Source organism: Siniperca chuatsi, linkage group LG18, assembly GCF_020085105.1.
Source record: "Siniperca chuatsi isolate FFG_IHB_CAS linkage group LG18, ASM2008510v1, whole genome shotgun sequence".
Taxonomy (NCBI): Eukaryota; Metazoa; Chordata; class Actinopteri; order Centrarchiformes; family Sinipercidae; genus Siniperca; species Siniperca chuatsi.
In genome coordinates, this window is record NC_058059.1 from 8,205,498 (window position 1) to 8,221,734 (window position 16,237).

Genomic DNA, 16,237 nt, shown 5'->3' on the forward strand with positions numbered 1-16,237 from the left:
ATGACAACAGTCTAAAACTAAAGCATCATGGGGCCAGTTGTTTGGAATAGACAGACAGAGAGACAAGGTAGAGAGGTTAGAGGCCAGGGATCACGTGGTGCTGAGGCCATGGATGGAAGGTGTTGACGCTAATTAATTCAGATTAATCTTGGAGAGCGATCTGGGTTCACACTGATGGTATGCTAGTCAAATTGTTGCTATGACTGGTCACCAGCCAGAATGATTATAGACATGCTGAGATGTTATTCTTTGAATACCTTGGCCTGATGTGGTGAGACAGGCAGCCAGGGAAAGCATTGCAGACACAATGGAACCTGGCCAAGGTGGAGTAGAGAGTTGTAGTGTGAACCACTGGCAGTAAAACAGAAGAGAAAAAGTTTGTAGAACACCCAAACATTTTGTTTGGTCAGCTTGCGGTGGTGGGATAGAGGCCAGACTTTCCTGTTGTGGAATTTAGCGAAAGAAGCAGTGGTTTGAATAGCATTTAAAGGACATAAAATTGCTGGAAATCTAAAATGGAAGTGAGACAGACTCATTTCCTGCAGAACCAGTACTCACACCTTTCAGTCATGCTAAAACAGTAATGAAAATAATAAGGCAAATCTTTCTACTCTAAAAAAGGGTGGCACACATTTATGTTAATACTAAATGCTGAAAACATTCATGATGATTCTGGTAACTGTTCCCTGTTGATTGATTATTGACTGAAATATTCTATAGGGGGATATATGGCTCCCATTTCCAAATGAGAGATACCAACATTTGGCATAAAAGATTTCAAATGAAGACCCAATGACATGTTCAATGAGAGTGCAAAGCATTTCTGTGAGTTTTCCTCACAGGCTAAACAAAAACTACACTGAGGCAAACATACAGTGTGTGACTTGGTTGCACAGGCAGTGTGCTGCTTTACCTCATGTTGGGCACTAGGTGTCCCCCTTGGTATGGTGTAGTCTGAACTGTATCACAGCCTGGAATTGATTTATCAAATAATATCGTTTCTTCAGTCCATCAGGTTGGTTGGTCCTAAACTGTTTTTTCGGTCATAATCTATTATTCTACTGCTAGAATAAATTAAAATTTCCCTGAAAACAGGAAATACTGATGAAAGAAATGGGACCATGTCTTCAGATAAATTTTATTCTGTGAAATTTTATTGACCAATGTATCAGACCTAGGTCAGATTCTTATGATAAATACCTTATTTTATATTCTATTCTAATTTATTTGTCAGCGGTACGTTTTAAGTAAAAGTGACCTAGATGTCAGAATTCATATTGTACCACAGTTTTTTGTCGTTGTTTTAAAGGGTCTCAACACCAAATGTCCACCCACATAGTTGTTGGCAATCATTTTGCCTGATTACACCTCCTCTCAGGACTGTGTGGGCATGTACAGACTGTGCTTCATTGACATCTCCCTGACTCACCTGCTTGTTCTATTGCATGTGTAATAAGGGAAAGACAACATCTTAAGGCCTTTTTCAAACCAGACATTATTTGTCTTGTCATTAACAGGAAAAGTGCAGGTGTAATTAATAACATTAGTAATTCCAGTGTGCCATGCCTACCATTTTATTATCACATTATAAGTATGGTGAACTCACATAACAGGCCCATTCACAGCAGACAATTTGACGTGTCATGGTAGGAAAAACACAAGCGCTACTAATAACATTAACAAGGGCTCTGTTCCATTCAGCTGTCCCAGTAAGCCATGACAGTGTGTAACATTTTTATCTCTCTGGGCATGTCCATCCCCTCTGCAATGGCTCTGTGCCCCCCAGTTTAGACCTTAGAAAATGACAATGTTGTCTGCTTGGAAATAAACATAACAACTGAATTTTATTTACGTAGCCAATCTGATGTAATATTCACTCGAGGAAAAAAGAATTAATGCTTTCTCTATTGGAGCTCCTGTCCTGTTAGAAGTCACATTTGCACAGAACTTTTATTTACATAAATCTGGCAATGTGGATATACAGTATATTACAGTGTTCCAGGATGAATGTTTCCTTTAGTCATTATAGTGATCTTAGCTGTCGTACAAAGAAATTAACACAGATTTATCTATCAACTATATTGACAGGCAAACGCAAACACTGGTTCACGCATGTGCACAAGGAAAACAAACTTATTTACACACTCTTTCAACCCCACTTCCCGGCAGTCTCGGTTTCTCTTTCACTCCCAAGCACACACATGAACTAACCACACACTCCGTCAATTAACCATGTGATTCAGCTTGACCCTGGGATTTGAAGAAGGACAGTTTTTCCAGGTATGTGAGGACCTTGCAGGTTACCACGCCATAGTAGGTGTGTAACAATGAGCATCTTCCATCCTTCTGTCCCAGGTCTGCCCACACTATATCTAATTCGTGACTTCCCATTCCTGCTGAGCTGAACAGATAGCGGTAACAGCAGGCGTTGTAGCGGATATGTTTCTCTCCTGAGAACCTGGCACTGTGGGTTGGTGCCACACCAGCCTTCTTCGCACAAATGCCCACAAAAACATCAGCTGGCACAGGTGCGCGGACTGCTGCAGATGCTACATACACTTTTCGGACCACATCCTGGGATATAACATAAGTTGTCCCGTCACAGTATTCAGGCAGGTACTTGTCAGGGTAAAGCGCTGGAAGCAGGTATCCAGGACTGTTGGGGTTCCTGTCAGGGGAGTCTCTCTGGATCACCCTACCTAGATATAAGTCCTCTGGGTGTCTGTGCAGCCCGAGTAGGTAACCTCCGATGGCAGGGAGGTTGACAAACACAGAGTCCTTGGTCAGCAGAACAAAGCGTGCCACAGGACAGAAGGTGATCACCCAGCGGAGGGCCAGCACTGTCCTTTCTGTTGGGCCACGGAGGGACGAGTAAGGCACAGCATGACCCTGGACCATGTCCCCATGGCGGTCAAACTCTCTCATGAGGGCCTTTTGTCCAGCAGAAGTCTGAGATGATCCTAAGAAGAACAGGATCCGCACTGGGAAGCCTTGGACGAGTGTTTGGTTGGCCCAAGTCCTCCTGACTGCATCTCTTTGGGTGATATTAGCTGTGGAGCTGAAGACTAGAGTGAGGAGGAAGAGGTCAGAGTTTCTGCAGGCATCCGGGTTAGCGATGCGGTAGGCCTGAGACATGTTCTCCCTGGCATTGCTCAGGTCTAGTTTCCTTGCTTTCTCTCTTACATCAACAACTATGCCATCAGTGTAGACCCCAGGCGTGGGCTGCAGGAGGTACTCCTCGACAAAGTCTGCCCCAAACAACAGGGCATGGAAGAGTAGAACGTTGAAGAGGAGGAAACACCACTGGTGGGTACGCAGCTTGCACAGAGAACACTGGAGCATGAGACAGAAAAAGAGTGTGAATTATCATGAAGGTATCCAATCATACTTAAATTAACATTTATAAACTGTAAAGAATGAACACTGTACCTGCATGATGCCTTAACAGCCTTGTTGTTTCTCTGTGTTTATTAGCTGTATGTGCAGAGGACTTCCAGCTGTAGTCAGTTCTACAACAATACTTGCTGATAGACAGGGTTTCCACTTTCATGAAACTCTAGCAGGATGTAACCCTGCACCCCAACCCCAAAGACGCATGCTTCATCAAGAGGAGTGTATCCTGCATCATGCATACAACATTAATGATACTGAGAAGGAATAGTTTGAATATACCACAAGGACATTAAGGATCCCCTCCTTATGTTTTAAGGCATAAAAATACTCTGCTTTGATTAATGATTTGTGTCTGATATGTTTTTTCCACAAAAAAGTTCAATTACCATGATAGAAATTCTTAAAATAACATCTACTCCTTTTCTCTCATTGAAAAATCCAGGGGCGCCCCGGTAGCTCACATGGTAGAGAGTGCGCACCATGTACTAAGGCTGAGTCCTTACCGCAGCGGCCCAAGTTTGGTTCCAGTCCGGGCCCTCTCTCCCCAGAATCTATGAAAATGCTAATATTTTTCATTTCAAAAGTTTAACTACTGGACACAAGATGTCTCCTACTTCACTTAAAAGTCCATTGTCATTGCACTGTATAGGCTTCAAGATTCCACATCTCACTTGTGTAAGTAGCAAAGTGGACCATGATTGGCTTTGCATCACAAAATCATGCTTGTACGTATACGTGTTAAACTCATATTTAAGGTAACAGAGAAACTTTCCCCTTTCAGCAGATACATGTGAAAACAGCCTTCTAGTGTCAAACTAGACTAACAAGGCACAATAAGCAAAACTAATTTTTAAGTGGAAGGAGAAAAAAATACATTTGACTAAAGCAATCTCTTAAATTTGCAGGATCTTTAGTTGTTACTTGAATATTTTTATCCCACAGAGCAGCAAAGACTCTCGATTTACAGTATGTGCAGAATAGGTCATAGAATAATCTGCAGCAAAAACATAGGTTTGATTATAAAGTTGATTTACTTTTTTGCCCCCTTATGCAATATTAAGCTTTCATGTTTCTAGTCATTGCTTTCTTTGTATTTCTTCATACACTGCATGTATGAATGTATATTTGTATATGTGTTTGTGTTCCTGTGCATATTTATGTTTGTGTGTGTGTGTGTGTGTTCATTAATATTTGCACTATAACATAAAGATATCTTTTGAATTAAAGTCTTAAAATGACAGACATTCACTGGCACTGACTGTGAGAGAAGAGGTTTTTCAAAAAAGAAATATGTCCTTTTCAGATTGATCAATTATTGATGTGTTGATTTTGATTTTGAGTAGCGATCCAGACGCACGTCAATGGTATGGCAGTAAAACTGTTGCTATGACTGGTCACCAGCCTTTATTGTCTGAGCTCTGGCCTGATGTGGAGAGACAGGCAGACAGACAGAAAGCTTTGCAGACACAGTGGAACCTGGCCAAGTTTCAGTAGAGTGTTTTAGTCTGTGAGTCGCTGTGAATCAGAGAAGCAGGGAGGGTCTTTAAACCCAATTACACCCAGCACAAACTAATGCAAATTTAATGCTGATAACAGTGGGACATAATATACAGATGTGATACTTTAAGGAAATCAGCTGTTTCAGGATCTAATTTATTCAGGTTTAAGTTTTATAGCACTTTAGTACAAATTAAATCCATTTACCTTTATCAAGCAATATTCAAAAAAAGACTAATTCTTGTGTTAATATGTCACTTCTCACAGGTAAATCCAATGTTCCCATAAATGAACAGGACAATATCTGGAAGCACTGCAGAGCCCAAACTACATGTAGTAAAATTATATGTTTTCTACCCAATAGTGAAAGAGAGCTGATTTTTCATTTGTGGTTAGTATTTATTTGCGTTTCCTCTATGACAAACATTGGATTCATGAGCTTCAGGTTGGGTTATTTGTTAAAATTGGTCTTAGGTTGAGTATAAAAAGCCAACGTTGGGGAGTATAGCCTGCTTTGGTATATACTTGATCACTATATATATATATATACAAAAAAAAAGAGAAAATGTAGTACCTAACACAAATTTAGGGAGTGGTGGATGAAAATGTCACTTGTATTAGACTGAAGTGGACAGGTTGAAGGCATATCCGAAAAGAAATACTTCATCTGAATTCAAGTGGAGCCTCCCACTCAGTCCAGCAGGTGGCAGAAACGTTTAATGTCAACCGCCATGAATTATGAAGAAGAAGAAGAACAACAAGAAGCAGAAGTCGGCGGATTCGTTTGTCGGTAGTTTCCCCAAACATTGACAGTCATGGCTGCTTCCATCGAGAGTTTACTGGAGGAAATCTCCGGTGTTGAAGATCCAATTGAAGAGCTACAGAGTTTAAAAACAGCTTTATTATCGATACCTCTCAGCGCTTTGAGAGACTCAGTGAGCGGACAGCGTTTCAATGTGATATTCTCTCTGTTAACCTCAAATCAAAGGTTGGTTTGGCACAACGCATCTTGTTCACACTGTTTAGCAAACTGATGGGTGTTAACTGAGTCAGTCACCTGTCAGTATATATAATTAGTACCATTAACAGTTACCTGAACAGTAGGTTATCATGCCAGAAGGGTAAGTTAGCTAGCTGAAAAGGCTGCGTTTACTTGTGCTAGTTATTAGTAAGCTAACTGGCTACAATGCTACCAATATACAGTGCAGTGCAGGTGTGGACAGTGACACTTTTCCGTCATATAGCCATATATTATTTAATATAAAATGAAAATTACATTACTGACTTTCATATTGAGGCGGTTTGGGGGGTGTTCATATGTATATCAGAGCTGGAATCGTTGCCTCAGCGGTTTCACCTTAAATGTGAATATTTTCTGGTTTCCTGAGAATAACATTGGGCTTTAGTGGTCAGACAAAACAAGCAATTTCAATGTCAACTTGTGATCGTATTTTTCATTACTTTATTACATTTTATAGACCAAATGATTCATTAAAGAATTCAGAAACAAATCGCTGAATTAATCATTAATGAAAATAATAATTAGTTGCAGCAATAAAACAAATGCTTAGCAGGTTTAAAGTTACTAATGTGAGCTGTGTTCACAGGGAGCAGGTTGAGCTGTGTGTGGACATCCTTGAACGCATCTTAATGGCCCTCAGCCCTGTAAGCCTGGCCCAGAACTACAGAGTGGAGTTGCAAGAGGGTCTGACTCATCCTAATGAAAAGGTTAAGATACTGGCCTTGACACAGGTAGGCTGCTCGCTCACAGGACACACACACACACACGCACCCACCCACACACACATACACATACACAATTGCCTTTAAACCACTGACCTTGTCAAGTTTTTATGTTTTTCTGTGTCAGATTGGAAGAATAGTGGAGCAACCCGACGCTGCCACTGAAATCCTCAACAACCATGACGTTCTTCGAGCGGTGATCCACTGCATCAGAGAAGAGAAGATGGCTGTGGCAAAGCAGGTGATGACTGAAGCACTGAAATATCCTGGATGAGATTTTAATTAATCTACAGTGGGTGCAGTAATTGTTTTATTTCTTAGGCCATCCAGTCCTTGTCTAAACTGAGTCACTTCAAGCTTGGGCTAGACAAATTGTTCCAGAGCGACCTGCTGAAAGTTATGAAGGATGTGATGGCCACAAGTGACATTGTCAGGTACAGAATATATGAGGTATGTTCAACTGTGTGTCACTTTTAAATTACATTTATTAGGATGGAATCAGTGGAAAAGATGACTAATCATAACAAGAATCCATGCCAGAATGTGTGCACTTAGATTCAATTATATTTAGTTGAGTTTTGTTTCTCTCAGTGTATATTTTTTTCTTTTCATAAAATCATCTTGTAGTCATCTAGCAGACTCTGTAACCTGCTGGGAGATTGCAAACACTACATCACTCAGTTCTGTTTGATGTTGATAATCTTAATCTGTTGCCATGGCAGCAGCAAGGTTGTCTGATAGAAAGACGTGGAGCGTGCCAAATGCAGATTCTCTCTATTGTTCCTGGTTCAACGATTTTTGCTCTGTGACATCTCATGAAATATATGCATGTGTCTGTAATGCGTAGACATAACATACATAAAACAGCTCTCATATTGATTCCCTAATAAAGACTTTTCTTGCTGCTTGTAGCTGGTGGTGGAAATCTCGTCTGTATCTCCCATTTCCCTTGGTTACTGTGCCAACAGTGGCTTCATTTCTCAGCTGATTGGAGAACTGACAGGAGATGATGTATTGATCAGGTAATAAGATTAATCATATCTTAAATACAGAGACGGTAACAGAGAAGTTGTGTGGAAAATTATAATGTAGTTACTGCAAATTAAAAGTTGCTGTATTTTAATGCAAGTTTGCCCGACTGCTTTCAGTCTCTCCCTTTTTAATGAGTGTCTTTACTCTTCTATCATTCTGTAAATTTGTATCTGTTGTTGTCTTTTTCTCCAGAGCCACAGCCATTGAGATGGTGACCACTCTAGCCCACAGTCAGCATGGCCGGCAGTATTTGTCCCAGCAGGGTATAATGGACAAGATCTCCAACATGATCAGAGGAGCAGAGACTGACTCCTTCTCCTCCCTCTACCTTCCTGGTGAATCTCTTTTAGAAAACTGCTCCAAGAAAATACAGAAATACAGTCAGTTCAGTGTACACTTGGCTTTAGTTTTAGGTTCCTTTTATTCGTTTTTATCCATTTAAGCATTCTGTCTAGAACCAATGAGAATTACTGTGTTTTTCCTGCTGTGTTTTTCCAAAAACAAGGGTTGCCACATTTAGAAGCTCTGTTTTCCGTAAAACATTTTTTATGTTTGGGTGGGGTATTCCTTTATTTAATACAACAATTAAATGCTGCATTATTCAGTCCTTTACAGTGCGAATATTATTCTTGTAGGTTTGGTGAAGTTCTTTGGAAACCTGGCCATTATGGACAGCCCACAGCAGGTTTGTGAAACCTACCCGGCCTTCCAGAACAAGGTGTTTGAGATGGCTCTGGACCCGGACCCTGCGATGATCGGCGTGGCTCTGGACACTTTGGGATTACTCGGATCTACTGTGGAGGGGAAGCAGGTGCTTCAGAAAACAGGTTAGTTCTCCCAGGCTTTATTTAATAAAAACCAAAGGTGCCAAGGGCCCCTCTCAGAATGTTTATTTTTCTTGTAAATCTAGCTGGTGTCTTGGGATCTTTGTGACTGATTCTCTGTATGTCTGCAGGAGAAAAGTTCAAGGCTGTGTTGTTAAGAATGAGCCAACTTGCCAGCTCTGGAGCTACAGATCTCAGAGTGCGCAGCTTGGACGCCATATCACACCTTCTCACTTTACAGGTATGTGTGTGCACACTTAAGGAATATTCATTACCATACATTGTCTTTTAAATGCCATCTTCAGAAAAAAAAAGTTGATCAGTTTATGAATCTATAATTCATTGCAGCCAGAGCAGCAGACAGAAGACCTCTTGGCCCTGACAGAGTCCTGGTTCCACCTTTTGTCTAAACAGCCCATGGACATGATTTGCGACATTAGCACTCAGCCATTCCCAGAGCTGCATTGTGGGGCTCTGCGGATATTCACTGTGAGTGCCCAGCTGTTTCTAACTACCAGAATCTCCTCCCTGTGTCACTGACCTTTTGATAACCTGTTAAAAAAAAACAAAAAAAAAAAAAAAAACAGTAGAACTATAGATATTGGAATATTTTGTCTTGTTGTTTGTATGATTACACAAAAGCATAATGCCATCAACATTGCTGCAGTAATATGTGTATCTTCATCAGTGGATATCTTTGTGTGTGTGTGTTTTCCAGGCCATTGCCACTCAGCCATGGGGTCAGAAGTTAATGATCAGCACTCCCAGTTTCATGGAGTTTATTCTGGATCGTTCAACGGGTCAGTCAAAGGAGGCCAAAGATGCTAAGTTTGAACTGGTGGGGTCACTTGTGGGCTCATCAACAGCAGCAGAGATACTGGGCAGCCAGCATTACATCCGTCTGAAGACTTATCTCAGAGAGGGACCTTACTATGTTTCAGCTGTGGCCACAGTGAGCACAGAAGGAGCAGACTGATTCAAACAAACTCAGATACACTTCATGGATTTCTAATTAATGCTTAAGTAAAGGGTAACTTCCTGAATAATCTAACCGTGTGTTAACATATTATACTTTGTCTATTTGTTTTTGTCTATAACTATTTCTCTGATAAATACATAAATAGTTCTAACAAATCAGGACATGGTGTTAACTAGCTCAGTTGATTAAAACTTCTTAATTTTTCAACATAAGTTGACAAAAATGCTTATGAATGTTCACAACTACGACATTAACTCGTAAAAGGATGATTTAAAGGATTGACTTTGAAAGTATTTAGAAACAAATTAGTAATTCATCTTAATTACTTGCTTTGCTTGAGCCTTCAGCTGTTCTTCATTTAGGTTATCTACAGACATTATATTTATCAGTATTTTCTGATAGGACATTAACATTTAACATCTGATCATTATCTTCAGTCATTTTTCTTTATTTAACTAACATGAGTAAATCTAGTATTGTAAATATGTGTATCCTCTAACTAAGGGGGAGTAATGAAAATAAAATGTAAGGTTTCCAAATGTAATTCTACCTTTAAAATTCTTTTGAAATGGTGAAAACAGTGTTCAGGCTAATTCAAGTGGCTGACTCACTTTTAGTAGCTTTATAAACATATGACATGTTGTTTTGGGCAGAGTTTGTTTTTGCCATATTTAGTAACTACAACTGTGGAATAAATATAGTAGAGTGGCAAGTAAAGTATTGAAATGTGAGAGTAAAGGGACAAAATCCCCTCAAACAGTTTTTATTATCAGTACTACTACATTAAAGGGGCACTGTTTTATACATGAAGTTCAGTTTATTCATCATAAGGAGTACTACACAGCCTGTGAAAACAGTTGTATAATGTCATTAGGGTTTTCTCACTTTGGGCTTAGAGACCGCAAATTTTTAACAGAAAGCCTGCATTACAAACTGCAGGCTTGGTGTTTGTAAGACTTGTGCAACTGGAAGACAGGAAAGGTCTAATGAAAGATGTTATTGAGTTGCATTATGGGAAATGTAGGAGCCAGTGTTTTTTGAGCTTGATCCATATTAGAGACTAAAAGTTAAGATATCTCGGAATCTGCTGCTTTGATTTTCTCTTCTAAATCACCCAACTTTATAGAAATGCAACACTAAATCGCTGGAGTGTCCCTTTAACAGTTAATTGCCGTAAGTGCACAAGCAGAATTGGCATTATAAGATGATGGATACCAGTGCACATCACTGTATCTCCACATCATATGACAACAAGTCAGCCTGGTCCACATGGTATGTTAACACATGTTTACATACTGAGTCTTTACCAATTACTTAAGCAATAATTAAAGAACTTACCCTCAAATTATACAGTATCTTTCAAATCAAACTGGATTTGACCAAAAATGCCTTGTTAATTAGATCTCCGCTCTCCAAGTCCTTCAGACTTAATTTGTTTGTATCATATATATTTTTGTTTAGAAAATGTTTTGTTTTTTTGTAATTAAAGAAGATGCATTCTGACAACTGATGTTTGTTTACTTCTTGTTTAATCCCCTCATACATCTGTCAGATTATTTCATAATTTCTTGTGATAATAATAAATTGAACCTGAGTGGTTCATTGGAAGCTACAGTGTCCTGTGAGGACAAAAATATTGATTGAGATGTCTGGATCTATTAATACACCCGGGAATATTATCAATGTGAGGCTTTTCTCAATTAGTTTCACAAAGGTGACAGGAGGAGTTTCCAGTGTTTCTCTGAACAGACAAAGCATTAATCACCTGAAACTGGATGGAAGCAGTATTACATGTGGCTATGAGCAGCAGCTTGACATTGAAAAGCTTCTTAGTTTTGTTCTATTAAGTTTTTGATTCTCCAAAACCATGGAGAATTAACTGCACACGTTTAGTATGTTTGACTAGATTGGTTAAACTTCATTGACAAATCATTTAAGAAGAAATATGATGAAACTATGCTACTTGCCAGTCGCCTTTTATAATTTTCAGATGTTAAAACGTGAGGTGATTTCTATTTGATATATTCATGTCATATACTGCTGTGTATAAAGTAAGTGATACAAAGATACAGTAGCTATAGTTAGCTATCTTTGGGTCTGACTTTGCGATTCAACTGGTGTTCTTTGTTGTTGCCACTATAGGATGACAGTTCAGCTCTGCCTCCCTCAGACAAATCCAGTTTCAGATTATTAATACTTAGTGGTGGAAGAAGTACTCAGATCCTTGTGGTAAAACCACACTGTGAAAATACTCTATTACAAGTATAATTATTACCTTCAAAATCCTACTTGAGTAAAAGTACATAAGTATTATCAGTAAAATATACTTTAAGTATAAAAAAAAGTCCTCCTGTGACATTATTAGATTGACAAAACTGTTGCATCAATGCATAAGCAGCATTTTGCCAATATGTACGCTGAATCACAAATGTCAGCCCCATGGTGGTGCTAGAAGAAAAGTCAGGGGACACCAAAGTCATTAGGATTCATCCTCTGAGAAACATGAATGTACATGTTTTGAGAAATCAGAATCAGAAATACTTTATTGAGGGGAAACTCTTTTGCTACAGCAGCTCACTATCATGTCAGTGCACACAGGAATAGAAGTACTAAGCAAAAAATAGAATACACTATAATACAGGTCAGAAAATAAATTAAGTACCAAGTGGGTATAAGTATAAAATAAAATAAGTGTGAAGTACAAAGTGGGTTTACCAGTTGATGATAATACGGTATACAGTAATAGTGCATGAACTGCCAAGTTAAGTGTAGCTTATTAAGATGATTTTGAGAAGGTGGATATTGCACAGCAGTAATAGAGGTATGAATAAATATCAATAAATAGGGAATTTGAAAGAGTATATTGCAAGGGAGTATTAACAGAGAATATTGCACAATTATGTAAAGTATTGCAGAGATGTAATGATCAATGTCCAGTTTAATGACTTAGGGTCATACAGACTAACCCTTAGAGGGAGGAGTTAAAGAGTTTGATGGCCACAGGCAGGAATGACTTCCTGTGGCGCTCTGTGGTGCTTTTTGGGGGGACGAGTCTTTCGCTGAAGGTACTCCTTTGTTTGACCAGCACGTCATGGAGTGGGTGGGAGACACTGTCCAAGATGGCATGTAGTTTGGCCAGCATCCTCCTCTCTGACACCACCGACGGAGAGTCCAGCTCCACCCCCACAATGTCACTGGCCTTACGGATCAGTTTGTTGAGTCTGTTAGCTACAGCAACAGGCAGCATGCACGTTGGCACATGCACACTAAATCATGCCATATGGCAATCCATCCAATAGTTGTCAAAACAAAAACAAAAAAAGGCAAAAACAAAAAAAGTCAATCTTATGGTGGTGCTAGATGAAGTTAGGTGTCATCCTCTGGGGACCATGAATGTCTGTACAAATTTTCACGGCAATCTATCCAATAGTTGTTGAGATATTTCAGTTTGGACCAAAGTAGTAGTAGTAGACTGCCTGACACTGCCAAGCCATTAGCATGGCTAACTTATATTTCGATTTTATATCAACACCATCTTCTCCTCAAGAATTCAGGATTTCTGATGGGTTTTTTTTTTAAAATCATGTTCTATGATGTTTTTAAATTAAGCTATTTTAAATTACATATAGTTATTATTGTCACGTGGATCTATATGAACATATTCATATTCAACATTATTTCCTTCACAGCGCATCTCCCCTAGTGGGTTAATCTCACAGATGTGGCTTTACTCCTCTCAGCAGTAAAAAAAGACTTCCCACTTTAGTCAGAGCGACTGACTCAATCCCAAACATCCATCATAAGCTTAAAACTCTTCAGCGACCTCATGTCACCGTCACCCCAGTGAATCATATCACCTCTCCCACGTCTCCTCCATAGTTGCTCCAGTTTGCGTCATCAAATAGACAAAGAAATAAATAATAACTTTAAAAAAAAACACCCATTCATTCATTTCATTTCTTCTTCTGGCACTTCTGGGAGCGTAACTCCTTCTCGTATCTTTTAAGATTTTCCTTACTGACCTTCAGTTTTTGTGTCCTTCTCCTGAAGGATAAAACGATTAAATTTATTATTAAAACAGCTAAAGCCATCTCATGTTGCAAAACATTTTTTAAACCTGGTTTGTCTGAAAATGTCATATTCAACTGTTATGCGATTCTTCTTTGTGCAGCTCCATATTTACCAATCTCAGGCTGTGCTGCAATCATCCTCTTTGGTATTTCACAAAAATATGAACTGTAAGCAATCTTATCCCAAGAGCGGCCTGATAATCCCGGTGATGCTGCTGGCCTCTCTACCTTCCCCTGCTGTCTGTCAGACTATGAGACGCCTCCTGGGTTTTTCTCTGTGAGAACGGTGGGACGATCTGCTGCTTAAGCTCAACACACCTGAGAAACACTGACAGCAGGCACAAGGTGGAAGGAAATGTGCAATTTTCAGATTTTACTTGAGAGATGAATCATCCTATCTTCAAGCCATTGTACTTCTTATCCAGCTGTCCTGAAACACACATGGCATATAACTGTGTCGTCTGGGATTAGTTGGTTTATTAGGATCCCCTTTACTTGAGGAAGAAATTCCTGAAGAGCCCCATGTACAGTACAGTGACCTAAGAAGTTGTCTATTTAAAAAAATCAGTTTAAGAATCCTGATTGAGTTGTCTATATGTTGAGTTAACTGAGATTGTTCTTTTGGAAAGATGTATACATTTTTGTTATGTACATGAAATATTTTGAAATATTTATTTTTGAATTTGTGCATCTGCACATTTTGATTTGCCATGTGATCATCTTGGTTGTTGTTTCTGTCTTGTAAATAAATAAATCATTCTCCAACTAATGTAAAAGCTCCTGTTCTGGTCCACACAAAGGTATAAAAATAACACGTTGTGAGTCATTTTTGTATGTGTATGCATCATATTGTTGTATTCTGTATATTAAGCTGAAAAAAGTTATGTTTCTTGTCTAAATTAAGTGGTGGAAACTAACTAAGTACATTTACTCAAGTACTGTACCTAAGTACAATTTTGAGGTACTTGCGTATTTCCATTTTATGCTACTTTATACTTCTACTCCATGACATTTCAGAGGAAAATATTGTACTTTCTACATCACTACATTTATTTGAGAGCTTACTAGTTACTTTTCAGACTCAGATTTGACATTAAAAAACATAATAAGCTTATAGAATACAATACATACAGTAGTTAAAGATTAAACCAGTAGTTCCCAACCTTTTCTGTTTGTGGTCCCTCACAGAAAAACAGTGTGTGGTTTAAAGGGACCCTGGTCACCTTTCAGATATCTATGAATCGTTAGCAGTTCTACCAAAGAGTGATTTCCCCTCTAAACATTACAAATGGTTTCATTTAAATGAGTCTTCGAGGCCCAAAGAGGTACAATTATCCAATATTTCATAAAAACAGCAAAGATTACAAGAATAAAATGCTACTTATGCCTTGATACATCAGTATTACAACCTAATAATATAATATATGATTATATATCAGTCAAGCAGCATTTTGAAATCAGGACTTTTACTTGCAATAGAGCATTTTACGCTGTTGTATTGTTACTTTTACTTAAATAAAGGATCTGAGAACTTCTTCCTCCCTATGTTTGTTTGACATAGAGTGTACACAATAAAAACACTTCTACAATATAATCCAGTAATGCTGTGAGAAATAATAATCTTTTGCTAGTAATTGTATTTTTTTCTCCATTTATGTCACAGTGTTGATTCAGCTCTGTGGTAATTCCTGTCATGTTTTTATTGTGCAAAGTTTGTCTAAATGTCAATGTTCCCTTTCAAACTTCATATTTTCCTTCTAGAGAACTGAAGTTTCCCGCAGCCTCCGACAGATGGCGCTAAATCTCTCTCTCCTCCTCAAGAGTTGGGTGATAATTCAACAGTTATGTCATTAGGTGTACCGCTACCTCAGGAAGGTAAGCTGTCATGTTCACTGCTGCAGACCTGTCCTCTGCATCTCACAGAATATTTTACCCTCACATGTTTTTGACACCCAAATGATTTAATTTGCATCTTTCAGTTCGTCTATTTAAATAGTTAATTAGCCAGTTGTCACTTTGCTCGCAGCTTCTTATCTGCGTAGATTGACAAAAACTCTTCCATACCTCCAAGATGCACCTGAGTAGGTGAGGTGGGCATCCGCACAGGGAGATATCACCCGGGCTTTTAAAAGAGCGCGTCTTTCTCTCCGGGAGTCCGCTCCTTTTTGGCAGATCACCCTCCGATGCAATTAACCCAGGAAGACGACTTTGTCAAGGGGGATTCAACGCCGACCACCGCAGCTCTCCAGTCCGACGGCAGCGCCCGATCTCCGGCCAAAATGTGCAGTGAATGTTACGAGAATCAGTCATTTGTGAACGATGATGGGACCGTGAACGAGCACAAGCCACGGTAAGCAACAACAGCAAACAGACAGGGAAGAAGTAAGAAGACAAACTTTAGGTATCATATGTGGAGATTAGCGATGAATAACTTTTTGGTTATTACTCCTCACATCTCTTAAAGTTGTCGTGTTCACAATCACAGGCGTGCTTTGTAGATGAGGGATTTGTTTGATTAAAAACTGTGAAAATTGTCAAACATCTTTATGAAATATGAATATTTTGTATTCATCCGTTAGCTGTGGTAAACATGCTTATTTTAGTTTGTATCAGTGTTTTTCCAGAGCTCCATCCGCACACTGTCTACCTGTCACCAGTGTTGTTTGTTCAGCTGTTCACTGGCTTGCTCTCTGTCTCTG

At 39.1% G+C, this 16,237-nt stretch overlaps 3 protein-coding genes across 4 annotated transcripts in view; 2 read left to right on the forward strand and 1 right to left on the reverse strand.

The window, feature by feature from the left end:
* Nucleotides 1-1,493: 1,493 nt before the first annotated feature.
* On the reverse strand, nucleotides 1,494-3,508 carry LOC122865529 (beta-1,3-galactosyltransferase 9). The gene is made up of 2 exons (XM_044174089.1): nucleotides 3,430-3,508; nucleotides 1,494-3,333 (listed from the first exon to the last, which is right to left on the reverse strand). The coding sequence occupies exons 1-2, from the start codon at nucleotides 3,433-3,435 to the stop codon at nucleotides 2,227-2,229; spliced, it is 1,113 nt and encodes a 370-aa protein (XP_044030024.1). The 5' UTR covers nucleotides 3,436-3,508; the 3' UTR covers nucleotides 1,494-2,226.
* Nucleotides 3,509-5,629: 2,121 nt separating this feature from the next.
* Nucleotides 5,630-10,978, forward strand: psmd5 (proteasome 26S subunit, non-ATPase 5). The gene is made up of 10 exons (XM_044174643.1): nucleotides 5,630-5,878; nucleotides 6,498-6,642; nucleotides 6,761-6,874; nucleotides 6,955-7,083; nucleotides 7,546-7,655; nucleotides 7,858-8,000; nucleotides 8,301-8,492; nucleotides 8,621-8,730; nucleotides 8,838-8,978; nucleotides 9,208-10,978. Exons 1-10 carry the CDS (start codon nucleotides 5,706-5,708, stop codon nucleotides 9,463-9,465), a joined length of 1,515 nt encoding a protein of 504 aa, XP_044030578.1. The 5' UTR covers nucleotides 5,630-5,705; the 3' UTR covers nucleotides 9,466-10,978.
* A 4,424-nt stretch (nucleotides 10,979-15,402) lies between these two features.
* kcnt1a (potassium sodium-activated channel subfamily T member 1a) overlaps nucleotides 15,403-16,237 on the forward strand; it is a 33,831-nt gene continuing 32,996 nt past the window's right edge. For both annotated transcript variants that reach the window (XM_044174881.1, XM_044174882.1), the window contains exon 1: nucleotides 15,403-15,888. In XM_044174881.1, coding sequence (XP_044030816.1) covers nucleotides 15,722-15,888 — 167 coding nt within the window. In that variant the 5' untranslated portion in view covers nucleotides 15,403-15,721. The remainder of the gene's footprint in view (nucleotides 15,889-16,237) is intronic.

Excerpts from the sequence above, each read along its gene's own strand:
- psmd5 (XM_044174643.1), top strand. The coding sequence starts at position 5,706 with ATGGCTGCTTCCATCGAGAGTTTACTGGAGGAAATCTCCGGTGTTGAA. Across the intron at positions 7,084-7,545 it reads TCAGGTACAGAATATATGAG|CTGGTGGTGGAAATCTCGTC; the intron begins GTATGTTCAACT and ends TGCTGCTTGTAG. Across the intron at positions 8,979-9,207 it reads GGGCTCTGCGGATATTCACT|GCCATTGCCACTCAGCCATG; the intron begins GTGAGTGCCCAG and ends TGTGTTTTCCAG.